The sequence below is a fragment of the Aspergillus fumigatus genome, chromosome 5 (genome assembly GCF_000002655.1).
Source record: "Aspergillus fumigatus Af293 chromosome 5, whole genome shotgun sequence".
NCBI lineage: Eukaryota > Fungi > Ascomycota > Eurotiomycetes > Eurotiales > Aspergillaceae > Aspergillus > Aspergillus fumigatus.
In genome coordinates, this window is record NC_007198.1 from 149,209 (window position 1) to 176,370 (window position 27,162).

General features: G+C 51.9%; 11 protein-coding genes across 11 annotated transcripts; 3 read left to right on the forward strand and 8 right to left on the reverse strand.

The window, feature by feature from the left end:
• The first annotated feature begins 123 nt into the window (after window positions 1-123).
• AFUA_5G00520 (uncharacterized protein) lies at window positions 124-2,310 on the forward strand. The gene is made up of 5 exons (XM_077804702.1): window positions 124-300; window positions 362-994; window positions 1,054-1,128; window positions 1,182-1,784; window positions 1,835-2,310. The coding sequence occupies exons 1-5, from the start codon at window positions 149-151 to the stop codon at window positions 2,022-2,024; spliced, it is 1,653 nt and encodes a 550-aa protein (XP_077660841.1). The 5' UTR covers window positions 124-148; the 3' UTR covers window positions 2,025-2,310.
• A 50-nt stretch (window positions 2,311-2,360) lies between these two features.
• Window positions 2,361-4,212, reverse strand: AFUA_5G00530 (glycoside hydrolase family 32 protein). Its single transcript, XM_743193.2, has one exon. The coding sequence runs from the start codon at window positions 4,026-4,028 to the stop codon at window positions 2,442-2,444; it is 1,587 nt and encodes a 528-aa protein (XP_748286.1). The 5' UTR covers window positions 4,029-4,212; the 3' UTR covers window positions 2,361-2,441.
• A 980-nt stretch (window positions 4,213-5,192) lies between these two features.
• AFUA_5G00540 (putative FacC-like extracellular signaling protein) lies at window positions 5,193-6,556 on the reverse strand. Its single transcript, XM_743192.2, has one exon. The coding sequence runs from the start codon at window positions 6,352-6,354 to the stop codon at window positions 5,422-5,424; it is 933 nt and encodes a 310-aa protein (XP_748285.1). The 5' UTR covers window positions 6,355-6,556; the 3' UTR covers window positions 5,193-5,421.
• Window positions 6,557-7,958: 1,402 nt separating this feature from the next.
• Window positions 7,959-9,518, reverse strand: AFUA_5G00550 (putative endoglycoceramidase; the record flags this gene model as incomplete). Its single annotated transcript, XM_743191.1, has 1 exon — window positions 7,959-9,518. One exon carries the CDS (start codon window positions 9,516-9,518, stop codon window positions 7,959-7,961), a length of 1,560 nt encoding a protein of 519 aa, XP_748284.1.
• A 1,736-nt stretch (window positions 9,519-11,254) lies between these two features.
• On the reverse strand, window positions 11,255-12,450 carry AFUA_5G00560 (uncharacterized protein; the record flags this gene model as incomplete). Its single annotated transcript, XM_743190.1, has 3 exons — window positions 11,255-11,815; window positions 12,006-12,104; window positions 12,160-12,450. 3 exons carry the CDS (start codon window positions 12,448-12,450, stop codon window positions 11,255-11,257), a joined length of 951 nt encoding a protein of 316 aa, XP_748283.1.
• Window positions 12,451-13,455: 1,005 nt separating this feature from the next.
• On the forward strand, window positions 13,456-16,145 carry AFUA_5G00570 (uncharacterized protein; the record flags this gene model as incomplete). The annotated part of the gene is made up of 8 exons (XM_743189.1): window positions 13,456-13,703; window positions 13,728-13,881; window positions 13,962-14,323; window positions 14,383-14,866; window positions 14,933-15,043; window positions 15,167-15,406; window positions 15,463-15,672; window positions 15,735-16,145. 8 exons carry the CDS (start codon window positions 13,456-13,458, stop codon window positions 16,143-16,145), a joined length of 2,220 nt encoding a protein of 739 aa, XP_748282.1.
• A 412-nt stretch (window positions 16,146-16,557) lies between these two features.
• On the reverse strand, window positions 16,558-17,981 carry AFUA_5G00580 (uncharacterized protein; the record flags this gene model as incomplete). The annotated part of the gene is made up of 2 exons (XM_743188.1): window positions 16,558-17,502; window positions 17,655-17,981. 2 exons carry the CDS (start codon window positions 17,979-17,981, stop codon window positions 16,558-16,560), a joined length of 1,272 nt encoding a protein of 423 aa, XP_748281.1.
• A 344-nt stretch (window positions 17,982-18,325) lies between these two features.
• AFUA_5G00590 (uncharacterized protein) lies at window positions 18,326-19,372 on the reverse strand (the record flags this gene model as incomplete). The annotated part of the gene is made up of 1 exon (XM_743187.1): window positions 18,326-19,372. The coding sequence occupies one exon, from the start codon at window positions 19,370-19,372 to the stop codon at window positions 18,326-18,328; it is 1,047 nt and encodes a 348-aa protein (XP_748280.1).
• Window positions 19,373-20,064: 692 nt separating this feature from the next.
• AFUA_5G00600 (NPP1 family protein) lies at window positions 20,065-20,829 on the reverse strand (the record flags this gene model as incomplete). The annotated part of the gene is made up of 2 exons (XM_743186.1): window positions 20,065-20,557; window positions 20,618-20,829. The coding sequence occupies 2 exons, from the start codon at window positions 20,827-20,829 to the stop codon at window positions 20,065-20,067; spliced, it is 705 nt and encodes a 234-aa protein (XP_748279.1).
• A 592-nt stretch (window positions 20,830-21,421) lies between these two features.
• Window positions 21,422-23,044, reverse strand: AFUA_5G00610 (peroxidase family protein; the record flags this gene model as incomplete). Its single annotated transcript, XM_743185.1, has 6 exons — window positions 21,422-21,752; window positions 21,815-21,989; window positions 22,039-22,359; window positions 22,408-22,557; window positions 22,662-22,841; window positions 22,870-23,044. 6 exons carry the CDS (start codon window positions 23,042-23,044, stop codon window positions 21,422-21,424), a joined length of 1,332 nt encoding a protein of 443 aa, XP_748278.1.
• A 2,360-nt stretch (window positions 23,045-25,404) lies between these two features.
• On the forward strand, window positions 25,405-27,111 carry AFUA_5G00620 (putative integral membrane protein; the record flags this gene model as incomplete). The annotated part of the gene is made up of 3 exons (XM_743184.2): window positions 25,405-25,557; window positions 25,813-26,204; window positions 26,536-27,111. The coding sequence occupies 3 exons, from the start codon at window positions 25,405-25,407 to the stop codon at window positions 26,735-26,737; spliced, it is 747 nt and encodes a 248-aa protein (XP_748277.1). The 3' UTR covers window positions 26,738-27,111.
• Between the last annotated feature and the right edge of the window lie 51 nt (window positions 27,112-27,162).

Below are 27,162 nucleotides of genomic sequence, written 5' to 3' on the forward strand. Positions count from 1 at the left end.
GCGGAGTTGGTGATGCACTCCGCGTTCTAAATCCCTAATCGGCATGGAACTTTGGAACGCGGGGGTTGGACCCAACGGAGCGTCATACCCCGCGGTATTTGAATCGACTCCGCGCTTCGCTCACCCCATACGCTGACCATCATCAAATATGGTCAAGACTCGGAAAAGATTGGCCCTCGCCTGTGATACATGCAGGTCACGACGGGTCAAGTGCGATGGCGAGCGACCATTCTGCGCGCCCTGTCGCACTCGGGGGCTGAACTGTTTCTATCAGCAGCTTCCTGAACGCCCCGCCACCAAGTACGCTTCTTCTTCGCCCACTGCCTTGGGGGAATTGGTGGTCGGAACTGATTCTGTGCAGAGTAGAAACCGAACTAGCCAATGTCAACCGGCGCTTAGACTACCTCACCATGCTGTTGTCCAAGGAGTCTCAACCGATAGCGGAGCCGCAACAGCCGTCGACCAGTGCACTGGGGTCGCATGAGGACTCGCCATTCAGGTTGCTGGCCACCGACTCTATCATGCGGGTACTCGGCCTAGACGACCATTATGCCCGTGGACTTGTTCAGCTAGAGCGAGCGAATCTGCTGGTCAGCACGGCCACTCCATCGCGGATGTTCTTCATATCGCACGAGCAGATCACAGACGCTTTGGCGGCTTTTTCGGATCGAGTCCATTGCTATTATCCCATACTTCCTCTTGACTTTTCCGAGACGTATTTTTCCGTCTTGTCGGGGCCTCTCGCACCCTCGTGCCAGACATTCCTCGTGCTTCTCGTGGCAGCAATAGGCTGTGTTGCCCGTGATCCCACGACTGGAAGTCCCTACTATGAAGCAGCGCTCGCATCGCTGCCTGTTGTCCTTGCAGAATGCACGTTGACGAGCATACAATGCCTGATCTTCTTGAGCATCTATTACTGCTGCCTGCTTAAGCCCTGCCAGGCTCACGACTATTGTTTGATAGCGTCCTTTAAAATTCAGAATCTTTTCAAAAGGTTGCCCTATTTTTTTTTTTTTTTCTCTGGAGTAAGACATTACGGCTAATGATAACCAGTCGGCCCCAAAGACCGGATGATGACACCCTCGAATTGACCCACCGAGCATACTGGGCAATATTACTGCTGGAGAAGTAAGTCCATCTAGACAAGTACCTACCGCAGAGTACATACTAATCCCGCCTAGCGAACTTAGCGTCCAGCTCGACGTCGCCAAAAGCGACCTCTGGAACCTAGACGAGTATATCCCGCTTCCCAACTGCCGCCGCACCTGGCAATTCCCAACCCCACAGGCGCCCAGTACTCTCGCTGGTGTCTCCCCGGCAAGCGTCCACTCCATCGACAGCACCAGCACAATAGCAGACCAGGCACAATCCTTTTTCCTCGCGGAGATTGCCATGCGCCGCATGCTCCACCGGTGTAACTCGGCCGTCACGCGCTCGCCAGATGGCCGGCCTAGCTACGCACCCAGTATCGCCCTCGAGCTCGAAAGACAACTGGACGTGTGGTACGACTATCTCCCCGCGAACATCCGGTTCGCGAAAGTGCCTGACCGGCAGCTATATGCTGACCGATCCGGCTCGCTGTCGAATTTCCTCAATGTTAAGTATTACTGCTGTAAATTATCGATTTTCTGGCCTGCCGTCTACCAGGCTGTACAAGATAATGCCGCAAGCACCCAGCTTCTGGATCACTGCCAGCGGTTTATCGATTCCTATGTGCAGCTTCTGCCGCGGATCGCGTTTGCGGTGGACGATTGCTTAATATACAAATGGACGCTTTCCCTCAGGTAAGTCGCGTTTCAGACCGGTGGAGTTCTAGAGGTTCACTCTCCACCAGTTTCTTCACCACCACGATGGCTGCCCTAAAAGTGGCAGATACCCCCTCTCTTGCCGGTGCCAGCCGTGAGCAGCTACGGGAGTGTCTTGCCTCGGCGGCAGCAAGGGACTGGGGAGGTATACATGGTAGTCCCTCGCTCGAGCTATTGCAACAGACTCTGAATTCGCGTCTGCAAGTGGTCCATCCCTGATAAATAACGTCGGCAGACGCTTATCATTCTTACGTTATTCCTGTCATGGTTTTGAACACTGCCTACCTCACTTCTTCCTAGAAAGCCCCCAGCTGCCCGCAATGTCCCCTCCGTCAAGCAAACACAACGTCTTTCGCTCTTGTACCTAGGAACACTACAGGGACTTCGCAGTTACCTCTAGCTGAAGCCTCAATCCACACCGCATGACAAGTAGTCACACAAACCATTGTTAGTAACGCAAAAGACATAACTCTCATTTCTTGAAGGGTAATCTACGAGAATCCGGTCGGGGTCTGTCGACCCTGGCGGACTGTCTGCCCTAGTGAAGCCAGAATAAGAGTCAAGAAAGCATTTACATGTCAGGGACCATGTTCCACGGGCATGACAACTTGAAAACCTCGCACGGTACTTGCCATCTCAAAGAAGGACCTCCCGCACCTCCACCGACCTCAATGCTACAGTTCCTCCAGATACCTCCAGAGAAACACCATCAGCGGAAACGTCAGGGAAGATCAAGTTCGAAATCACCGCCTCCCCTTGCCCCCCAAACACCTCAAGAGAACATGTATCAACCAGAACACGCAAATGCATCTCCCCACTTGCATCAGGCTGCACAGTAGCAGTGTGAACACCAGCTGCCGCGGGATCATACGAGATATTTCCACTGGCATTGCGATCAACCGAGAGTTGTTGAGCACTCTCCGCATACCTGATAAAAGTCTGCTGAGACCCTCCCTTGCGGACAGAGAGAGACAGCGTCGCGCCGGGGGAAGGGGTGAAGGACATCTCTATATCGAGTGTCCGAGAATGGATGTCAGACAGCAACGTCTGTCCAGGGGCGATGGTTTGATTCGTGATATTCGCGATGAGCCATGTGTACGCGCTGAGCTCGGCCACGGGCAATTGCAAGAAGCGCAGCTTGCTATTAAACTGTTGAAGCTCCAGTGTGCGAGGGAACGATAGCATTCCCTTCCAGGTGTTGGTTGGGGGGTTCCCCCCATAACTATTCATCACAGAAGCGAGAATCCTACGTCCATCCGAGGCAGGGACGTTCTCCCAACTGAGGGCCCCGTCAAAGTCACGGCCGTAATCAAGCCAAAATGCGCTAGGATCTACGGGGTCCGCGGTGAAAACAGCACCGTCGAATGAGCCTACGACTGCGAAGACGCCATTGCCACCAGCGGGCGACCCAGTGGCGGGAGTAATGATCATGACCCATTTTTTCTGCGTCGTGCCTTTGATCGCGAGTTCGAAAAAGTCCGGCACCTCCCATCCGTTGATCCCGCCGGGTAAGTTTGGAATGCTGTTGGCATTGAAGTCGCTTCTCCAGGTCCACGATTCTGCATCGCTCGAGGTCCAGAAAGTGACTTTATTCTGGCCGCCATGTGCGAGAATCATCACCCATCTGCCCGACGGGGTATGGTAGAAGACCTTTGGATCCCGGGTCTCCAGACCCTTGGTTATATCATGCGGCTCTTCCTGGGTTTTTGAGATTATCGGATTACCTGCATATTTGATCCAGGTAGTGCCATGGTCGAGACTATACGCCAGCCGCTGATCCTGCACCCCAGTCGAGGGGAAATAGCCAGTATAGAATGCAAGATATGGTGCATTTGATGGCGATCCCAGCCCCGAAAGATTCTCCGAGTCGAAATACGCCGTCCCTGTGAATGCTTGAATGCCATCTCCACTAGAGATCGCAATTGGTTGGTGAGTCCAGGATACCAAGTCGGTGCTAGTTGCATGGCCCCAACTAAGGTTCCCCCAGAAGTTTCCGGTAGGATTATGTTGGAAAAACAAGTGCCATGTAGACCCGATTTTAATAAGACCATTAGGTTCATTCATCCAATTCTGCTCTGGCACGAAGTGGTAAACAGGGCGAAAGTCAACGGGGACAGTATCCAAAGGCTGGACAGTGGTGGATGCCCTTGTGCTTGTGGCGGTCGTACTTGAGATTGGAAGAAAGAGCCCGAAAGCTAGGGCATAGACAAAGCAAGCGGCCATCCTAACAAGATAGATGCATCTGGAGTCTGTATAGAAAGGGGGCTTTGTGAAAATATGCCGACTGTGAGTGCTGAAAGATCTCGAATTCGCGGCGAAGCAAGGCTTATTTATATTCTTTGGCTGTCGCGTTTTCCAAGCTTCGTTTTCTGTACAGTCAGGAGATATTACGAATTCAAGACTGAAACTCCCCTATCCCATTCTTTGCTGCCGGCATTAGTCCTGCACTGCTCTGTATTTCCGTCAGTATTCCCTGATGCCGCGCAAAAATGAAGAGATTCCGGGAGACTCCCCGGCATGTTCCAAAACCTGGGTTTGACGTAGTATGAACATTGCTGCCCCACTGGCGTTCGTCTAACCCAGGAAAGGAAACATCAGAGGGGATCAACCTAGCGACACTGGTCGGGGCATCGATTCTAGCAGCAGGACTTGGCACATAATGTCGCGGAGGGCGGAAACCACAGCGATACTGGCTGCACATATGACGAGGTTACTGGTATATCATGGTCATCCTAGGGAACCCCGTTGGCGAACCCAGACAGATTGGCAAAATTGTGCAGAAGACGCGGGACGGGACTCTCAGCTGCCAATCCTAACATTGCTTAATTGTATTCTTTCGCGGAGGCAGCCTAGGTTCCGCGAAAGGCATCTACTCGGTGTATGGGCGGATGGTTAGTCTTCCGTGATGTTCTTGAGCGCCAGCAATATATCAACTCGGGCTCTCAATCATGAAACCCAGTCTTCACCCCATGGAGATATGGTTGAGAATGCCTGTCGTATCAATCAAATATTTATCCTAGAAGGCTGGAAGGCGCGATTCATCCCCACGATTCTTCATGTCGTTATCTGATTTACTGCAATTTCCAGGCCGCACGCGAGACAGCAGTGTATCTGTTGCCCGCTATGACCGTATACTAGCTGCCTATGGCATTTACTCTAAGACATTTTGCGCTGGAAGTTTAGCATGGAAGGTACGAATCCTCCAGCGGGAGGTTTTCTCGTCACACCGTATTCTGATCAGAACTAGCCGCGCAATCCGTCACCAGACGTTTGGCATGGCTTGTGTGGAGATCCTCACAGAAAGTTGATGCCACCATGAAAGGGGCTGGACGGCGCTTCTATTCGCTACTCTGACGGGACATGCATGAGCTGCAGAGTGATTGTTTCATCGCGGCACCAAGTCACCATGAAGATTGATACCGGCCAGATTGCTCTGCACTGGGCTTCGCTGCGGATAATAATACTCATGGCATCTACATCTAGCTGCAATCCATAGACATCCTCATATTTCTCGGCTCCTTGTTGAACGAGGTGCTGATCGCGAGTTTAAAGACAAGGAGATCAGACATGATATCTAGACCGTCTCTCCCTCAAGCTCCTCACAAGGTCAACAACCCTATATCAGCGCGTTCTTGTAAAACAGATTACTCCTCCGGTCTCCTGCAACCCCCGACGCGAATCCCAAGAAAAGCCTCACCTCCCCACTGGCCGTCTTATAGATTGCCATCCCCTCCGGCTCACGAAATTTCAACGTCGACCCCGCCTTTGTGGTGACAGGCCCTTGCACAAGCTTCCCAGTATTCAAGTCCAGAGCCATAACCTCTGAATTCAGCTTACCACCACTAGCGTCATAAGATTCCCCAGTCAGGAAATAGACATACCGCCCGTAAGCTGTATATCCCTGAAAGACGTTAACCTTTGCCCCGAGCTCCTTGACGAGATGCGGAATCTCCCATTTGGCCAGTGGGTTCGAAAAATTGCCTGCGCTCGCCTCAGCAAGGTCAAACGCGGCGATGTTCTGCACGGTCCCCGTCTGGTATCGCACGATCAACCGCTTATAAACGGGGTCAATTGTGGCAGTGCCCCTGTCAAACTCGGGCAACGGCACAATCCGCTTGCGCTTATCCGTGGCGCTATTCAACGTCTTGCCATTCTGGAACTTGAACTTCCACAATGCTGTCCCGTATCCGCTGGCTGCAGCGTCGGTTTCACTCCAGATATACGTATCGCTTCCGATTGGTTCCGCGGCGATGTTCACACCGTGGCCGCAGCCGAGCAGGTGCATTGAGCCGAGGACCTTTCCGGAGAAGTCGAGTTGGCTGATTGTCAAGTCTCCTGAGTCGAGGGCGGAGCCATCGCGACGGTTTACGATGAACAGGCGGCGGTTGACGTTGTCAAAGGTGAATGACTGTTGGACGGTTTTGGCGGCGGTTTTCTTGTTCCGCCAGAGGTCATACGACGGTTTGGTGAGGTCGAATCGTGGAGAGTCGGGGATTTTGGCAATCACACATGTTAGTGCTGTGATGATAGCAAAGAGGGAGACTCGCATGGTGGCTGGAGGATTGGATAGGTTCTGGCTGGGGCAAGGGCCGAAGAGAAGTTTAGGGAGTATACGTAAGAGCTTCAAGGTAGGATAAGTTGTGATCTTACATAGACCTCTGGAGGACGCACCTCCTTCTCAGCCGCAGAGTAGTCAGCGCAGCAACAGGCACTTAATACAAAACGGGATACGAGAAACACGAAGATTAGCGGGATATATATAGAGGGAATCCTGGGCAAGCCACTTCCATCCTCCAATGGCGCGACACATCGTATAGTCATTTCCGAAGGAACTAAGCACTCTTGGCCGCCAAGCACTCCGTACATATTGCTCTCATTCCCCTGTTTGTGAGGTCGAAGTGTGGACCGATGTCACCTCAGGCCGGGTGTTGACATTGCCGTAGAACACGAAGCTCGTATACCCCTTCATCAGGTTACCTATCCCTGTGGCTTCAGGTGCGGTTTCTTGCTCCTGTAAAAGTTTGAGAAAGTGGAGTGTTCATTATTGATCAATTTTCACTCACGAATCCCTCAACCACCCTCCATCCCACCACATAGCGAGCGGCTGAATCGTACAATCATCCTCCATCAACATCATCCAGTCTAAAGCGCAGCCGAGGCAACATTAGCCAAGACAAAGACCCTACCATGTTGTGTGTGTGATGCGTGACTGCTACTATTTTCGGGATCAGCTTCATGCCCGAGGGTGGCAGTCAAATCGGATACTCTGCCAGAAGATTTGTGACATTATTTCTTCCAAGGAATCCTGACCCGAGACTCATGTACATACCCTGAATACAAGGCTACGGGATACAGAGCTCGTTTAATCTTGTTTAAGACTGATTGATCATGGAGAAAATAAGACATGCCAGGATTGCCAACTAAGTTTTATGAGCATGGTTTCTGCTCAGGGCACGACCTATTTAAGTACTGAGGTAGCATCAGTGGAGAAGCTATGGACCTTGGTATTCGTATACCTGCACATAGGAATAAAGACTGGACTTGGTCTCATCGCAGACGGATTCAGTCAGGCCGGGGCCATCTGATGCGGCTTCTATGGTTTCAGGATAGATACTATGTGATGATAGGCCCCATCAAGGCAACTTCAATGAAGGTATATGAGGAAACAAGGAAAGTACCGTTCAGAGAATAAGCCAGATGCCAGCATACTTAATTCTTTCCACTGGCAAGAAGGGATTCCCAGTATCACTTATAGCGTTGGTGGCAAGTTTCGACAGTATTATGTTTCCATCACTCATGAACCTGCCGCTCTTGCCATGTCATCAAGAGCTGGCATTTGGAATGCGGCTAACCTGATCATCATCCGTAATAGCAACCAGTTATGTACCTGGTGCTCAGTGCGTAAGGCCGTGACGATCCACAAGAATTGCTTATTGCTCATGCAAGCAAGCCTGCACTAGTAGTGTCATTCCGTCTCCACGGTACTTTCACGGGTTTGGCGGCCCGATGCACCTTTGGTTCAGTGGTGGGTAGTTAACATATTTAATTGGTGCAATATGATTCAAGATCAGCATCGTGGCTAGAGTAGAGTATAGCAGAGTCACTCAACTGCTATGGACATGTAGTAATGTTAGAAGTAAGCTGTAGATTTGATTATCTAGGAGAGACTGTGGCAGAAATGTTGATGGTGTTCTTGATGCTACTAGATGTGAACAAGGCCAGAGTACGCTTGTTGGGTACATATTGTAGCACGCTGCCATCAGGTGAGACCTGGACTTTATATCCATTGGGGAACGTCGATGGAGGCAGGATAATTTCAGTGGGTGCTTTGATATTTGGATCAGACGTGAACTGCAGCTTGAAGGTGCCTGAGTTCTCATCGAAGCTGAAGCTGTTGGGAGTGCCAGCAACAGCGGCAGGGTATCCTCGGCTGTAGTGCTTTGCCAGCTCAGGGTAGGGCTGACCAGATGTGCTGTTGTACAGGTTTTCGTACGCCCAGCCGATCCACGAAACCATATGGGCGTCGGTCGCCGACATGGCGTCCGCTAGGCCCTGCATCTGCTGATTCTCGCCCATCCAGAAGGTGAGCTCAGTCAGCACCCCGGCGGTCCTCAGACGCTCGTTGTCCTTGCGCCGGTTGTTGAGTGTGGTAGAAATCGACGACAGCTGCGGTGGGCTGTAGTAGTGGAATGAGTGGACTGACTTCGAGCCGTCTCCAAGAGGGACATTGTTGAAACCCGACAAGATGTCAATGGTGGCACCTTCGAACCAGATGAGCGTGTCATTGTCGACGGTACGGATCTGCTTTGCGGCGCGGTTCCAGAGGCCTTCGAGGACCTTGTGGTCGGCAACCCCTGGCACCAGCAGGGTCGGGTCGGCCATCGAGTCGCCCACCCACGGCTCATTCAGCAGGTTATACCCGACCACGTTGGTCGTCTCGACATACTCAGACGCCAGCTTTTTCCAGTACGCCGCGAACGCATCGCCCAGCCCGTCGTAGTTGTTGTACAATCGCCCAAATGCATTACACACTGCCGCCGATGTGTAGCTCAGAGACCAGTCGACGGTGCCACAAAGCGACTGCGGCGAGGGGAACCCCTTATTATCCACGGGGAACGGTGTTGGCTTGAGAGGAAAGGGGTACATCTTCCAGCCCGGTACCCAGTCCTCCTTCACAAACCACTGCACAGCCATGTCAGTCGCAGCGGTGCCAACAGGGCCACGCATTCTACTTACATCAGGTACGCCGTGGCCACAAAACTGCCGCGCCAGGACGTCTTGATGCACGTCCACCAAAACATAGAGGCCGTAGTCCTCAGCCAACTTGGTCTGCTTCTTCATGATATCTAGAAATGTCTGGTTGTACTGCCCACGCACAGGTTCTGCGCCGGCCCAGCTGTGGCCTAACCGCACAATGTTCAGACCTAAGGCGTGCAGATTCTGGACATCTTGCTCGCCAAACGATGAGACACCAGGCGCCCACTCGAACGGCCGATACCACGGTGGCTCCTTCATCACGACATTGGTTCCGTGGAAGAACCGCGTACGGCCGAATTCATCGACAATTTGATGCGTATCTTGGTTCACCTGGCTGATACGCGCCATGCCCGGATGGGCCTTGTACCAGCCCTCGGCATCCTGGGCTTGCATTCCTGCTGGCAGGGTGTCAAGCACAGCTAGCAGTAATGCAGCAGTAATGGAAACGAACAACATTTCAACAAAAAAACCATGTCAATTTTGGTAAGAATAAAGAAATCAGATAGGAGACAGGGAATGAGCGTTCAAGAGTTTAGATGATAGTAAGAATTCATAGATTTGCGGGAGATACAAATCCCCAGTGCCCTGTTTACTTGAAGTAAGAACATCTCCTCCGCCAATCTCACTATTCTCGCTTATTTGCCTGAGTACTAACTGGTGTAACATGCCCCGCAAAACTGCTGCAGAACTAGGTTAGGCGATGGAGGGCTCAGCAGGCTAATTAGGTAATGAATTTATTGATCCGCTGCTGGAGGAGGAAGAGATGAAAGCATCTGTTGATATAAATCAGGTCATTGGAAGATCATGTGTGACATTCGACATGACCAGAAATTATCAGAGTGTCCATCTTTCGGTAACGCAGCTGAGCTTCTATAGGAATATAGGTAGGCGAAATATGTGTAGTAGAGAGATGAGATTCTTTCACAAGGTGACTTAGGTAACTATACTATGAATGCAATTGGACGAATTGAATGCTACATCTTTATATTAACGTTGCATTCCTTCCTAGTTTCGGGCAGCGGTTCCTGGATGATCACAACTGTGATGGCAGTTCTTATGATAATCGCATGCTTATATCAGAGAACAGCCTGATTGACCTCGGCAGACGTTCCACACAACCCAACTCAACATGTGTCAACCCCAAACGAAAGGCTCGTGTCTCTACAGTGGAACTACCAAGATCCGCAATTACAGCAGGGTTGGTAGTATTAGCGTCGACTAAGTTACAGAGCATTGGTGAACATCAGAGACGACATACTGCCAGTGGCCAGCTTTGCAGATTAAGACCCAGTGGGTCAGCTTGCAGATGAAAGGTCTACAGAGTATATTCAAAAGTAGGGGACACTACTATACTATCGATCACTACTACCAGATTCAGAAACTGTCCCACTGCTGGTGTCTGTTAGCCAATACATACGCCCACAAATGGGTGTTTGATGGCTCAGGCAGCCACAACAGCTACTGGATATGCAGTCTACTTGAGCTACACCTAGAGTCAATAGTTCAAGTCTGCTAAATACTATGATTGGGGACAGTTCTGTCAATGTGCATCGATGGACAGATGTGCATATACGGAGTATTCTGCAATGACCCTGACATGGCAACCAGAGGCGGGAGACATGAGCCTATTACACCTCATTAGCGCTGTGCCTGTTGGTATTAGTAAGATAGAAAGCAACTGGGCTTCGTATGCAAAGCCCCCGCACTGTCGATCTGGTCCTGGCTATCCTGGATGGGTCCTAGTTGGTGCCCAAAGATTGTTCAGAGCGGTTGCGTGATAGGTAAAGTCCAGGGACGAGACTGACGGGACGGTCCGAAGGCGAAAAAGCTCAGAGAAAAGCTGGTCGCCGAACCCCGCACGGTCAGGAATGTGAATAGGACGGAGCTGACCTATGCATCAATGCTGTATTTCAAAGTGTACTCAGCTCAACAGACATCTGGGTGGCTTCCACTGGAGTATTCAAAGACCATGGCCGCGTGGCATCTTACTAGGGCTCATCTGTCTCGAAGAGCCGGAGCGCGCATCTCTACATTGATTCTCCCAACCTGGAAAAATGTATAGTTCCATTGTGTTGTTACTGCCGTCTCACGTTGTGTAACAATTTGTCCAAACAAGCTGTTCTCTCTCTTGAATCCAGTGTCTTGTCGATCACCCATCAGCCCTACTTGGGCTGTAGAGAAGACGCCCAATGTCAGCCAGCAATCTTCGCCGCCTTGCCATCAAGTTCATCAAGCCGGGACAGGATAGCTGGCGGGACAGGAGAAGGGCCCCATGAATTCCGCAGTTCAGCCAGAATCATTTTAATCTGTTTGGCTGTATTGGGCTCCACGATGGCAAGTTCGACAACATCCAAAATGCCGCTCACAGACTCCTCCTTCGTGATTGAGAGCTCTGCACCATCCTCCGCCCGGCTGCTAAGCTTGTTCCTTCGACGGACCATCTCGGTAGCACTGTCCTTCATCGGAATCAACCCTTTCTCGAGTTCCTGTGCTTTCGTAATGGCGGACTGGATAGCGCTTTGGAGGGGTCCCAGTCTCTTAAGAATGACACTTTGCAGTTCTAATTTCGCCTGCTCTCCTCTCAGGGGATCTAGGGATGCCTGGGCGTTTCGGTACGCGGAATCGAGGATATGTGGAGCGTTATCGACCGCTTGTCTCGCAGCGCCGATCTGCCCTTCCAGGAGGACGCTGCCGGGGGACTTTGTATGGTCGATGAGCCCAATGATCCCCCAGATGGGGACGATCATGCTGATCTGGTAAAGATATCAATTTCTGGTCTAAAGAACTGAGCCTCATCACACAGAAGGTATACTGACCACACCATCAACCACATCGCCAGTTTTTCGAGCGTCTTCGAGCTTCCCCAGCAGTGTTTCCAGACTCCTCTTGGCTTCCCTAACTGCATTTTTCCTGCTTCACCACTGCGCTGCTGGCCGCGCTTACCGCATCCTTGTAACCAGCAATCTTTGCGGCCGTCTCGTCATGCGCTGCTTTGACGTTCTGCTCAAATATATGCATCTTCGCGGCCAAGAGGTCGACATTCTAGGTCCGTTTTGTTAGCGAGTCTGGTTTCATAGCCCTTTTGGCGTCGACATACCTCTGATTGAAGCGTTGACACATTCTCCAGGGCTGTGGTGGAAGCGTGAGCCAACTGCTCAAACGCCTCCCTGACTTTAGTCACCAGTATGCCCGACACATTGAAAACTCTCTTGTTATAGTCTCCTCTCACGAAAATTGCCAGCTGGTATAGCTGGGACAATGCAATACTCAGAGACAAAGCAACGGTTTGCACATCCCGTTGGGATTCGCTATTCAAGCGACGAAACAGAGACTGGTACTGGTCAGAGATCTGATCCAGTTCTGAGTTCAAGGCATCGACGTCAACCATCTTTCGTCGTGTAACTTTGCGTGTGTAATTTGAAGGAAGTTATCGATGTTGGACGGTGTCACGGTACGGAAAGCCCCGGGACCCTTAGGCTGAGATATAATCTGGGTCTGGAGAAGAGCAAGAGCGAAGCTATGTAAGTCTCCGTGCATACATCTTGACTTGTGGGATACAGCAAGATAGGCAGAACAAATGGGAGGGGCAATAGCCTTTGGCTACGTGGCCTGCTGTATAATCATATAACAGCTGCGTAAGAACTGCGTAGGAACTGCCATCTGAGGGGCAAGATAGCAAAGAACCCCATATTGAGCCGGCCACGTCGCTGCAGTAATACCCTAGACAAACTCATTATGGCGCTGTATTGCATCCGATACACATGAGCTGAATCACACAGTCTCTGGAGCGCCGATAGAGTTCAATGGCGTTTAAGAAGTATTGGCTGTAGAGTGATCGGCCAACGACCTGCAGTCGAGAATTCCTGTAAAAGCTGGAGTTATTGTTGCAGTAGCAGAGCAAATTGGAACTCATCCTTGGCCTGGGGGAAGTAGTTCTCAGCGGGGTCTATCGAGCCTGCTGGTCTCGAGCTCCTGGATGATGTGAAGCCTTGCAAGGCATCCATCCTCTGACACCACTGGTGATGCGTTCTCGCTTGGTGGCCTGGAGAACGGCCAATACCCATTCTACGTTGAATGATGGACACCGTCACGTCAGGAAGAATATGCGGCATTTTTCGTACTCATTTTGAGATCCCCAAGGGTTGCCTCCTGCGAGTTGCAAATACAGGAAAGAGGAGTTAAGGTTGCCTGCTGCGATCTGCAGATATCGGACAGAGTGGGAGCTGAAAACGCGACTCTCGATGGCAGTGACAGCTCAAACGCAAAGATATAAGAAATCCTTGGCTCCAGCGCTTGGGTTGTAGTATGAACATTGCAACCAGCAGACGAAGCATCTACTCTCCTCTTACTTTCCGCTATCTTCTTCACTACTGGAGGACTAAAAGACGCGAAAATGGTGGACCAGAAGGAATTGCTGGCTGCCTTAGAAGTCCAACATAAGCGAGACAATCGGCCTGGTATCACCAGAAAGGCTGTCGCTGAAATCAAAAGCTCAGCTATCTTTCAGGTGAACTGGGAAGACCTTCTCAAGTCAGCTCCGATTTCAATCAACGCGCTCGGTGCGGCTCTTGTGGCCTCCTCATCGGAGACAGCCACCACAATCGAGTTCACGCCGCCGAAGGGCGGCTTCAAGTTCTTGCAGTAAGTTCCTGGCAAGCTCTCAAGGCTGCTTCGAGTGGCTGGTGCTGATGGACAATCCAGGTTCACCTCCTTAAGGGCGAACCTGGTCGACTGCAGTAACAGGGGGCGCTTGGCCTTCCTGGATGCTGAGGATGGCATGTTAAGGATCAATAATATCTCCCATATCATCTACGACAAGGTGCGTGGTCCCCGTAATATAGCCGATAACGCAAGGGGTACACGCGACAGAAGGATAGTGCTAACGAACCGTAACTGAAGGTCGCCGAGATCAAAATCATTGGGAGCCCTGATCCAGCAGATGTCCATAAAATGCTCGTGCCTCAGCTGCGCAGTGTGAAAAAGGCCGCCGATGAGTGTCACACCCGTGCTCTCCAGATGGACAAGAAATTCGAGGAATGGCTGTGGTTCGCAGCCGATCTCCATTCGAACTGTGTCCAAGAGCAGTCCAGTAATGAAGAAAGACTCTTGGCCACAAAAGTCAACATGTCTGTCGCCCAACGGCAGTTCGACTCTCAGAAGAACACCGTTGAAGAAGCGAAGAAGATATCGGAGAAGCTAGGAAAGCAGCTCGATGTCGCTTCTGAAGCCTACAAGAAGGCTTCCGATAGCTTCCCTTCCGGGTAAGTGATGCAACCATAGTATCCCACTGATTCCTCGGGCTTACTGACACGCTTGAAAGCTGGGATATTCTCGGCCAGCAAATTGTTGGCGAGCTTGCCGACACCTTGACAACTGCGCTAGGCCAGGCAATCACTGCATATACCTCCAACCTTAACCCGGTCGCTCGAGCCGAGAAAGGGGTTGAGATGTTTGAGGATGTCGTCAACGGAGGCAAAAATGCCCCAAAGAGTGGAGAGGCGCCTCCTCCACCTCCCCCAGCGCCCCCCAAGCCCAAGAGTCCTCTTCCCCAATACAGCGATGACCCGGCATACGTTCAGGTCAAGCCAGCCATGGTCTATCTGACAGTCCTGAATGCCCTGCTGACCTCAGGGAAGGACGGTGGTGTCAACTGGGAGAGTGCCGTTGATTCGCCAGATAAGCCGGACAAGACTGCTTCCTTTACCTCCAAAATGCTGAAGGATACCCTGGAGAGATTCGAGGAGTCGGCTACTGAGAACCCTCACAGTCAGAAGCTCCTGGAAGTTCTCCAGACCGCTACTGAGGTAAAGCTGTTCCGAGACAGAAATCATGGTCGTCTCTCGTAACCGATGGCTAACCGCCACGGCCAGGTCGCCAACGCAGTCACCGAAGAAGCCGCCAAGCTAAAGGACATCAGCAAAGATCCACCCAAGGCTGACTCGCAGCTGGTTAAAGGCTGGCAAGAGAAGTTCCACCCGCAAGTATCTGGAGGCGCTTCGTCTGGCCGCCACTGCCAAAACCCTTCCAGGGGTAAGCTCTGGTGGAGTAAGTTTTTCGTCCTTGACCGATAGCCAGCACGGAGATTCTGACAAGCTCTCTGTTAGGCTCCTCTAATGGCCACCACCGAAGACCCTGCCGTCCAGATCGCAAAGACGAATGCCAAATCCGCCCAGGCGCAGGCTGGCCTGGCTGCGGCTAAGGATCGACTGCACACGACCCAACAAACTTTCCTCTCAACGCAAAAGATATATCAGGAGGCCTCGTCCACCCTTATTGAGCAGGAGAACAAGCTCACAGCCATCCAAGCCGAGCTCCAGCGCCAGACGAAGCTAGAGCCATCATTGGTAAGTGCATCCTTCGGAGTCCAGTACCATTGGTAACTGACGGTGTGGTTTGTCAGACTGAAATCAAGAGTGTTCTTCGTCAGTGCATCTCACTGGTAATGGTCGTCAAGGACAATATCATGCAGCTCTGCCGGTTTTTCAAGGCCATTAGCTCGACCATTGATGTCGTTGTGGAACACACAGTGAACGACTTTATCGAGACGATCAGCAGTGGAGCCAGCGACGTGCAGATGAGCAACTTCACGCTCAGTGTCCTGCAAAAATCGGTGAGTCCAAAAGACGAATCAGCCACTCTCGCCGCGAGTCCCACTGACCGATGGTTATGCAGATGATCTACAAGTACGCCGTCATCCTGCGGGCGTACTTTGAAACCTTTGGAGACATTGCCACGATGTGGAAAGAGCTTTCCGAGGAGAACATCATACCCGGGTTGAAGATGATTGACGGTCTGAGTGTGGAATTGACCAAAGACCAGATGGCAACCAAGGTGGCCGAACTCTCCAGCTGGTCGCAGAATGCATCGGCCAACATCGTCAGCATCGCCTCCGCAAAACGCAAGGAAATAGAAGGCGGGATGGAGGAGCGAGTCGAGGACATTGCACAGTCTACGCAGAGTCTCCCGCCCTCTCCTCCGGCCAAGAAGGCCATTGAGGAAGCGGCCAAGGAGGTGACGACTACTGCAACGACTGCGGTGAAGGAGAATGCGCAGAACAACCCCCTTTCCCGCTTCGAACTTTAGGCGTACATGCTTCCTCTCGTCGTATGTAGCTTGCTTCCTAAGTTGCTCACTCGTCCAGTTACACATGTTCTCTTCCTCTCTCTGTGTTCCTGCATCCCGTAGCTACAGCGAAATGGGCCACACGGTGCCCTTGGAGCGAAGAACAGCCGCGTCGTTCCGGGACCCGTCAAGTACATTACAGTTGAGAACGAAGACTATTACGATAGGGCATAGTGTTACTGACACATAAGAGACTGTCACTCATCAACATATTCTTGCTAAGGGGAGTTGGCGTATTGACAAAGCAGGCCGGATTTGTCACATCGTTAGCGTAAGCCTAGATTATCTTTTCGTCCAAACCAACGATGTGGACAAGTCAGGCTGTAACACCCGTCATTCCGTAGCGTCAGGAACTCTCTCATAGCCTCCTACATTACAATCCTCCAAGACTGAAAAGCTCCCATCTGACGCCCTCGTGTTCACTCCACTCACGGCCCTCTGGCTCAGCGACCTTGCTCCAGCCCCTGATCAATGCTCTCCAGTAGCATGCCTCGGCGGCAGGACTGTGATATCCTCCGTCATGGAACAGCTGACGCTGTCTGTCGGCAATGCCCTCGGCCATTGTTGGGTGATCCTCTAACCATGCGATGGTCGCCTCAAGATCAGACCAGTCCGGTGAGACCATCACCAGGTTGGCGTCCTCGGCACTAAGATCAGTTGGCCAGGCTCGCTGGATGCGGTCTGACTGATTGGTAGGTCCCCAACTGGGTGTCGTCTGCAATAGTGCGCTTGAAAAGACCGGCCGCACGAGATGTGTGGTATGGAGCATCCAGGCCATGGGGGGCGTCAAAATGATGGAGCGGCAAGCCTGATGGAAGAGCAGCCGTCCCGAGTAAGTGACTCCCTCGGTGTAGATGATGTACTTGTACCGACAAAAGTCCTCAATGGCCAATCCGTTACTGGCTGTCTGGCCGTTGGTTTCCCATTTCAAGGACTGGACGTCTGCCCACGGTTTGCCTGTAGTAACCCGAATTAATCGCTTGCGCAGATCATGGTTTTGCACATCGTTGAACCACGGTGTGCCGCGCCAGACCGCTTGTGGAATCTTGGCCTGAAATGTCTGTTTGGTTTCGATCTCGGTGATCGCAGTCAGAGCCCGGTGCATAGATCCAATATATTTGAGCGGCCATGCCCAAAAAGCAAAGTGTGGCATGAGAAAGCTCCCGGCCTTGGTGGCCGTAGGATCCGCTGGACGCGCATATGACCACGACTGTGCCATCGGCCGATCCTGGATATTCAAGGCGAAAACCGTATCGGGCAGTGGCTCTGGAGACGTGACGATGGCGCGATAGAGCTGGTTCAGCGCTGCTGTCCGTTCCTGGGAACGCGTTACGTGCACGTCATACCATTAGCCGGGATGGGCAGTTACATTGAGCATCTGCTGTGATAGAAATTCCTTCTTCTGCCAGTTCAAGATGTAGAGCTGTTCGTTCTGTCAGCGAGGTCCAGCGGCCTGATCGGCAAGCCTACCTGATTGTCTTTGATGCGTCCTTGCAGCGGCTCTCCTAATCGTGGCCATGTGAGAGGGAAGGGTCCGCGAGAAACAGCATCCTCGATTTCATCGAATAGACCAGGAAAAGCGGCAGCACATTGAGCCTGAGTCCATGATAGATTGCCAAATGACTGCTGCGTTGGCCCCTTGTCTCCAGGAAACGAGGGAGGCGCGGGGCTGCCAGGGGCATATCCTCCGGCTCGAAGCCGTATCCCCAGATATATCAGGAACGAACAACTGACAATGAAGACAATCCGCTGCAGTGGTCGCATAATGCTGCTTCCGTTTTCACGCCAACCAAGCATCGACGGATACTAATCCTCATAGGCTCATATCCTCTTGTGGACGAACGCTCGTATCGATCAACTGGAGCCAGCTGGATTCGAGTCGCTAGTGTGTCCCCGTCTCCGCGGGCCGACACTCCAGAAGCCGTTCATGGAACGGGATCATCGCCGGGCTCAACGTGGTTAGGAGCATCTTTAGTTCGATATAGGGCTCTTTTGGGGTCATGCAACGAGTCCAAGCTACTTGGTTACGGTGGTTACACATGAACAGTTTCTAGAAGACGGTCAAGCGTCCTTTGATATGAGTCTATCAGCCTTACTATAACAACGGCAAAAACCCAATCAACCCGCGGCAAAGCTCTTGATCAGACGGTAATGCGTCGACTTCGGAGATATTCATAGTCGGGCATGGCATCGTGCACCATCATCTCCAGCTTTGTGGCCACTTCGTCGCCAAATTCCTCCTTCCACTGCTTGACCTCGGCGTCGACATCGACCGCGGTCGGCGTTTTGTCTTTGATGATCCCCGTGGACGCGGACAGGGTTGAGAGCATGATGGCCTCAGCCTTGTCAAAATCGAGGTCTGTCTTTTCCGGGATCGGGCATTTCACTCTGACAGCTTCAGTTTCAACCGCCTCGGATGGCGGTTTGTTGTCCCACTCAAACTGCAACGCATTCGGGTTGAGACCCGTCTCTTCGCAGTACCGGACCATCACCTGCGGATTGTGGATGATATCCTGCGCATCCAGCACCAGGGGCTTACCCGGCAGGTCGGGCTGCTCCAGGCACCAGTCGTAAAGCATTCGCGTCCATTTCAAGGTCAAGTTGGTTTCCTGCGTGCCGATGGTGTCCACCGACTGCATAAAGCCGCTTTGCCGGAACTTTTCCATGGCGCGGCAGAGAGATGGGAACGCCAAGGCTGGATGACGAATGATGAAGGTCAATCGCCAGGTGCGCAGGTATTCGTCCGGGAGCACCGTGTGATTAAGAGAGGAGAACGTGTGCGAGGGACCGTACTTGTCAGGAATGCGCGGTCGGAAGCTGGCGGCGTCTTCGGTCACACTCCCCAACACGGCGGGATTCGTGAACCAGAACGCATGCTCTTTGGCGAATGCAATCTTCGCCTCTCGCTCTGCTCGCTCCGAACAGTCCTCGAGAGCATCAACGGCTTCCTGGAAGGCATCGCGGATCTCCCGCTTCTCGGCTTCGTTCCGCTCTCCGATGGGTACACATCGGCGGCCATCCCCGGAGACCTTGAGAAAGGCGTTGAAGAAGAAATACCCTCCGCGCTCGGATGTGACCAACTTCTGACAAGGGACATTGAGGAGCTTGAGCATGAGATTTGATGCCGTGCGGGGGACACTGATGAGGAGCAAACGGGACCGAGATGGCGATATGTTGCCGTCGGCCATGATGGGCAAACTAGTAGAATAGCACCAGAAAAAGGATCAATAAGAGATCAAGACGATGGCTGCATCCCGCCGTCAGATGGCGTGATCGAGCTACCCGGGGGGGGGGGGTATTTATACACTAGTTTCTCCTCGTCAACTTTTCAGTCCCCTTGCCCAGAAGAATGTTGCTCCCCGCATCCTCCTGTAGCGTGGACTGGTCCATTCGTCATCGACCTCACTCGGATGCCGATGCTGATTGATTGTCCGTCCCCAAACAGTGGGGGGGGTCCGGTTTCTGTCCGAGAAGAAGTACTATTTGACAGGGCTTGCCTTCAAAAGCGGTCTCTTATTGGGCTGTCAAACTGTCGATCACTCGATGAGGAGCCATGCCATGACCAAAGCAGAATGCCATCTCACGCACCTAATGGGAAGTCTCATGATCCCACTCTCGGCCTTTCGGCCACTACGAAAACCGAGACGATGTGCTAGACAGGGATTACAGCCGGAAAACACTCCGCAAGGTGACATCCGGTTTGACAATTGATAGATGGATTTAAGGATGCTTGCAAGTTCCGCTGACTAAAAGATGGGATGCCAACACAGCACCTGCAGCCAGCCATCATTTCTCCACTCCGCACATAATCCGAGATCGCGCCGCCACGCACGCGCAGAATCTCCCATTGATTTCGGACTTGAGCAACGTGTAGAATCCCTCAAAAAGTCGCCTTGGCCAGGTTGGAGGCAAAGTTGGCATTCTTGAAAGGCACATTGGCATCACCAAAGTCGGTGTCCTCCAGTGCGGTCTGAGCGACTGTGGGCAGACTCTCCCAGGCGATCAGGGGCTGTGTGCCTCCCACAGTCGAGGTGAGGCCACACTGGTGATCTACCGGCCAGATGCTGTAGTACTTGATGAGCGGCTTGGTGCCGCTGAGGGTGTATCCATCTGTCGAGCAGTCCCAGCCACCATGGGCGGACGGACACACGGCGACAACGTTGTCCGCCGCGGTGGACGTGGACGATGACAGCCAGACAATGACTCCCTCCCAATCGTGGCGATGTCCCAGTCCGGTCGAGGGCTCGTCCTTGGGGAAATACCATGAGTACATAAGGGCGTAGTAATTACCATATGTGGTCCCGCGCACGTAGATCTGGCCGGTGCTGCTGGCGCAGTCGCCGTTGGATGCGCCGGTCGGGGCCAGGCCAGCGCTGTTGATATTAGCCCCAACACTCCAACAGAATCCCGTGTCGTGCCGTGGGGGAACCTACTTGGTGTTGCCCTCTGCATCGACTGCGGGGAAGGGAACGCAACCGTTCACCACCTTGAGGTAGGGCTGATAGGCAAGATAGACCTCTCCGGTAGTACCACTGGGAACAGTCTGAGGAAATCCTACCACCGCATCACTGTCGATGCTCGCTCGTGGCAGCACGGCTCCCTGGGCGGAGCATCCGAGCGCGGCGAGAGTGAGAAGAAAGGCCATGTTGCGGGTCCGAGCGACGAGCAGCACGATAGCCTGCAGCGGATAAGAACCAGGAATCTGGGCTTTTTATCGTATAACACAGGGGAGAAGCATCTTCATCAATGCTCGGGCAGGATATTAATTCTCCAGCATGGCCCCGCCCGGCGCGATGGTTTACGTCGTGCCAGGTCTGTACCCGGCGGGCGTGACGAATCCAGCAATGATCAGTGGCCAAGGCTTTCTTCGTGCCTAGTCTATAAGAAACACGCCATCTACGAAACGAGACTCGCGGCGGTTTCAAGCGGGGACATGACGAGTGCTTGGATATTTCCGCCAATCGCAAGAGGTGGGACTCTCTGCTGCACGAGACTAGTATATTAGGGCTCCTGCCGGATCAACATGTGCAACTATGCTTCCCTCTGATTCACTCTCTCTTCACTTGATGCGTACTCATGCTTCATCGACAACACCTGTATTATGATCAATAGTTGTTGGGCTCAGCTTTAAGGCACGTATGAGCCGATAAATGTATTAAAGTACACAGCATAGCTGACAGTAATTGGACATGCGAGGTTCCCCGAAGTAATATGGCGGGTGAAAAATTTAACGACCATCACAGGGCACCGCCGCTCTTCATGGCACCTGGGAAATCGTCCTTGATGGCATCCCAGAGCGGCCTGCCGCCCATCTGCATGTCTTTGAACGCCGGACACGACATGTCCAGGAGTGGGACGGCAATGATCCTGTTGACCAAGTCCAACGGGACTGCTAGGGTCTTGTAAAGTCCAGCCAAAGCGTTAGGACTGGCAAACTTGAGCACTTCGAAGACAAAGCACAGCAGATTGTTTCCCTCCAAGAGGGTGGTGCCGTTCAGGACGCCTCCCGTAACATCGGCGAGATTCACCCCGGTGAAGCTGTTGACCGTGCCGGTATTTCCTCCGATACTAGATGATTCATGCTCAGCCATGTGGGAAGCAACCAAGTATGCTAGGAACACGAAACTCACCTTGCAAGTTCCGGATGCTTGAGTACCCAGTCCACCAAGTCGATATTGAACTGCACCAGGCCATAGTCTAACGGGGTCTTGTGCCAATTCTCAGGGATCCTTTCCCATCCTTCGCGGTACGTCAGATTTCCTTCCTCTCCATAAATGCCGTAAAAGTTGCGCACAATCTCTTTGGCTATTTGCTCGTTAGTTTTGCATCCTCCCTCTGGACGATTCAACCTTACTCAAAACGCCCTCGGGGTTCTCGCTCGAATGATTGCGGAAGAATCGTGCTGGGAACAAATAACCAGCATTCCGAGCAATAAAACCCGTCACTGGCCCGTAATAGAACTCCGGGTTCGTCTGAATGCTTTGTTCAAAGCGGGTTTTGGCCCGCTCAGCCATCAGATCCATGCTAAAAGTCCCGTCCGTTGACATGTTATACCATTCCAAGAATTTGTCCATGTTCAGCGCATAGTTGTTTCCAGTAACATACAGATCATCCCGCGTGTTGGAGGAATCGGCCTCGATAAAATTGTGCGAGCCAATAAGGCCTTGGGGCTCACCTAGAATATCTTAGTCGTGGAAAATCGTCGGGTGAGACTGGAGCAGACCTAGGAGACCCCCCAGATTGTTCAGCAGATTGTTGACTCCAGGATCGCGACCTCCGATGGAGAAGCTGGGGACGAGAGCAAGTGGATTGCCCGTCCACACGAGTCCCATGAGAGCCAGGATAGTGGCCAGGTCCACTCCCATTCCATACACTGTAAAGCTCAATGGCCTCGGCCTCAGCAATAGATATCATTGAGATATCCTTACCCTTATTGACAGCCGCGATGACCTCCGCGAACTGCTATCATGTCAGGACCAAAGGTTCTCGCTAGTGAAGGACCACATACCGACACAACACCGCTGCGAGGGATATAAGCGTGGTTTGCCAGTGCGTTCAACGCAGGACAAGGACCCCGTTGGTCACCTTTCCTCGGGGGTTGAAACGCATGTACGCCGGTCACTGTTGCTCTCTCAGCACCATTTTCACCCCCTCCCACTTCGACGGGGACAATAACAGATTATACCATCAATGGGCTTGGTCAATGAGTCAAACAGGAATCGCTTTCCCAGCTCTGCATCTTCTCCCTTCTTGAGCGCGGCGTATGGGCAGTTCATATGAGCAGATCCACCCATACGATCAGGAAAGCCTGATGCCAGGGAACCCAAACCCAGAATGACCAAGGATATCGTCGCCTTCATCCTGGAAGATAGGTCTCACGGCTACAAGGAGCATTAGCAGCGTTAAGAGGGAAAGGTTTCGAAGGAAAGTGACAGTACAGCACCAGCTGGGAAACTCTCGTCAAGAAACCTGGAGATGGCCCTGGGGATTCGGTATTTGTGATGGCGATCACTGTACCTTTTACTAATCACTTTCTCCTGAGAAGCTCGCACTGAGATCCTAATTCAACTAGACGGTCAATCCGACCCTCATGGTTCTAACCGATATGAAAAGAGTAGCAACTAGCAAGAACCCTTGACAAGGGTCGTCATGTAAACGTACAGGGCTCCACATGCCAGTCGACTTGCTATATTATGAGTTACGGAGTAGAATAATACGACTCCATGGGACACAGAATCATCCGAAGATCATAGACAAGCCAGGGCCCATCAAATAAGTTCTTATTCAAAAATGGCGTATTCAACATGGTAACCACACGTCGCAGCTGGACAAGACTAGAGCCCCAACAGACCGAGAACCCACCCTGGAAGCATCTTCGTTGAGCTTTACTTTATCCCCAAGTCCTGCGTTTTCCATTTTGGCGCAAGAAAAACCCTGGTTCAACTTTGGTACATTGGCCGTTCCCTAAAGCGGCCGTAGTCCCTCCACCGGCTGTCTCAGATATCCCGCGTCGACAAACCGGCCAACGTTGATCAGACCCGCTCAAGAAACAAACCCTCATCTGTCAGGTTGGTATCAAAGATCTGCACATAGATTTCCTTGCACAAAGGCGTGCCTTGATTTCCGGAGTAAGTCTGCACCGAACACGAGCGAGCCTCAAGCCTAATCTTAGCTACATGCATTTGGCTCCATTGTGGCTTCCAGCAAGAAGCAGACGAACCAATCATGACTTTGTCAAGAAATGACAGCGCGGAGAAGAATCCAGTTTCGGCAGTGGACGGCTTGCTATCGACGCTGCAGCACGAAGCACCACATTAGGCAAGATACGTCGTATGAAATGGGCTTTGAGCAGAGCTTTAGATCTAGAGCTTCCGCATGTCATGACCATTTGTTCGCGAAAGTGTATATGATAAGGAGCATGTGTTCTCTGTAACAACCTTGCTCGCAATGGTCTTCATCTAGGCCTGATACTTGAATCCTCATCGGGTCAAGGCAAACATCAAATGCCTGAGCAGCCGGGTCTCAGGTGCTGGATAGGGCCTGAGTAAGCTAGCTTCCCAGGTGAGCCGGAAGAATCCAACAGTGAAGACTTCGAAATAGCACCACTCTGGAGTAACTGCCATGCATGGTGCCGATCGCAATAGCATGTAGGACAACAGGCAGTCGAACCTGACTCGACTTCATTAGCTAATACTTTATTGCTTGTCTTCGAATTGGGGGTGCTCACAATTCAGATATCGAGAAATTGGAAGCCAAAAAGGGGCAAGATACAATGGCCCGTGTCTGTTCAATGTTACCCCTTTGATAACACGTACAAGGACACACTGGTTTGTGCTTTGCTTAAAGTCTATGGCGTGTAACGCCACGGTTCCACTGGACTGTATAGCTAAGAGCCGTCCTTTCTCTTGGATCCGCATGGCCAAGGGTTCTGCGACGTTTAGGGGAATCCAGAATTTCCGGATCAGCAGGTGAGACACCCAATCAACGCAGCCACCAGAGCTTTTGGAAATCCGTTTTAGGCACCAGGGGGCTTGGACAATTTGCACGACTCGCTGCAACAAAGCTTTGGCGATATGCCGAACCAGTGTGCGGCATGGGGGTAGGAACGAAAGTCTTCGCGGGGTGATCATACATTTCCGGCTGTGTGGTTGTCGGGCTGTAACCGCTTCGTGCAGGTAGCAGTTGCCGGTAGGAGTCACCGTGGGAGTGCAATCAGGAGGTTTTCTCTATGTTTGGGTTTTTTTTTTTTTTTTTTTTTTTTTTTTTTAATCTATCTCGTTGGAGCTGGAAGACTCGCATGTTGTTTGATCCACGTCCAGGTGTTTATCCCAAACATACGCATTCAGCAGAATGAAGATGCTTGGGATTCTCCTTGTCCTTCTTTCGTGGACTGGCTATGTTACAGCCAACAACATGGAGAAGCTGGCCGCAGCTTTGCCCTCATGCGCAGTAAGTCAGCAGTAGTACATTATCGGCTTGGAGGGGCATGCTCATATATCTAGCTGCAATGCATGGTGTCGACGATTCCTCATTCTCCCTGCACCCTCACAAACCAAACGTGTATGTGTACGGATCCGGTCTTTACCGGCACACTTGAGATATGTGTCCAAGCAAAGTGTACCATTCGCGAGTCTCTAGGTAAGACCATGTCTGTGGGCTCCGAGCGTCCGAATGACTGACCAGATTAGCTACGAAGAATGTGACTTCATCAGCTTGTGAGATGCCGGTTCGAGACCGGACCCGTGTGGTCTCTATCGCCGGGGTTGCTGGAGGTGCTCTGGCACTCTTTGCTTTTGTTTTGCGTATGATCGCAAGGCTGCCATGCTGTGGCGGTCAGTTTGGGATGGATGACTTGGCAATGATTGTAACGATGGTGAGAAGCGTTGGCATTTGCCCAGTTGAGTGAAGCTAATTTGCCCAGTCACTGGTGATCCCTCTTCCTGCATTGTCGGCTGTCTGTGTGTAATCCTCATCCTGCCTGGTCACCAATGCTGGGTATATACTGACTCTCATCGCAGTGGCCAATTTAGGCCTGGGAAAAGACACATGGACAGTGTCACCCGACAATATCACACATATCCTCTATGTAAGTTTCCCCAAATGGCAGTGTCACTGGTGATATTGACAGAGCCCCAAGATCTACTTCTATGACGAACTATTGTATCTCAGTATCATCCCACTGACCAAGATTTCCATCTGTCTCTTCTACCTGCGTGTGTTTCCGGCGCGGCCTTTTCGAATGATGACATACATTGTCATAGGGCTAAACACAGGGTTCCTGATTGCTTTTGTCTTGATCTCGGTCTTTCAATGCAGACCCATCAAGGGCGCCTGGCTGCACTGGGACGGGGAAGGCCACTACTCGTGCAACAACATCAATGCCCAAGGCTGGTCTGCAGCAGCCATCAACATGGTCCTGGATCTCATTGTTATGGCGCTGCCACTGCGCGAGCTGTATCGGCTCAATCTCTCACTGCGCAAGAAGCTTTTTGTCATGTCCATGTTCAGTCTAGGAATCTTGTAAGTCTTCGGCTTGCATACCATGTCTTCTCATACGACAGACATCTTCTCACCGCTGATGCTGCACAGTGTCACTTTGGTCAGTATCGTCCGACTCAACTCACTCATTCATTTTGCCGCGACCAATAATCTTACCTGTAAGTCCAATCCTGGGATGTGAATTGCACGGTACCTCTCTGACGATTGTTCTATATCACAGGGGACTATGTCGAAATCGGATACTGGAGTACAATCGAAGTCCATGTGGGCATCATTTGCGCCTGTCTGCCGGCCATTCGTGCCTTACTGCGTCGTCTATGTCCGACCCTGTTCGGAGACACTACGGGCGCAGCTTCCAAGCCGAGCGGGACTCGGTCAGGGAGAGCTGCTTCCAGAGGGGAGGGAAATATTCTCAATCGTCCGAGCCTGAGCGCTTGGCCAGAAGGAAAGTTTGTGCCGTTGGTGGACTTGGAACATCCCCCAAGAGACGCCGGTCGCCCAGCATGATATGGACGGCGTCTGGACGAAAATCCCGCACGTCGTATTGCAAATAATTGTCTTATTCACATTCATTCTTTCCTTTGTCATGATATGTCATTCTTATAATCTAAGGCTTTTGATTCCATTGGCGTCACTTCGACTCCGTTCTACCTACAAAGCACCAATATCTTCATAATCATCCGCATTTGGTGTTGATCAGATTTGGACGGTAGTATCCACTGGCTTCTTGTCGATTATTTACGTTGCGCGCTGCCATGGACTATACATCCCATTACAATAAAGCTTAAACAGCAGCAATGGCTCAGTTTCCCGGAATTTCTCGACCCGCCAACTGGAAGCCGCATAATGGCACTTAAGCATGCTTCCAGGAAAGATACGCCGGTTACAGCGTTTGACACACAACCCAATTGGGCATATTCCCCATGCAGTAAGCCACACGATGGCTGTCTGCCATTAGTAGAAAGTGGGCCTGCAAATT

Excerpts from the sequence above, each read along its gene's own strand:
- AFUA_5G00520 (XM_077804702.1), top strand. The coding sequence starts at position 149 with ATGGTCAAGACTCGGAAAAGATTGGCCCTCGCCTGTGATACATGCAGG. Across the intron at positions 301-361 it reads CCTGAACGCCCCGCCACCAA|AGTAGAAACCGAACTAGCCA; the intron begins GTACGCTTCTTC and ends GATTCTGTGCAG. Across the intron at positions 1,129-1,181 it reads GCAATATTACTGCTGGAGAA|CGAACTTAGCGTCCAGCTCG; the intron begins GTAAGTCCATCT and ends AATCCCGCCTAG.
- AFUA_5G00530 (XM_743193.2), bottom strand. The coding sequence starts at position 4,028 with ATGGCCGCTTGCTTTGTCTATGCCCTAGCTTTCGGGCTCTTTCTTCCA.
- AFUA_5G00540 (XM_743192.2), bottom strand. The coding sequence starts at position 6,354 with ATGCGAGTCTCCCTCTTTGCTATCATCACAGCACTAACATGTGTGATT.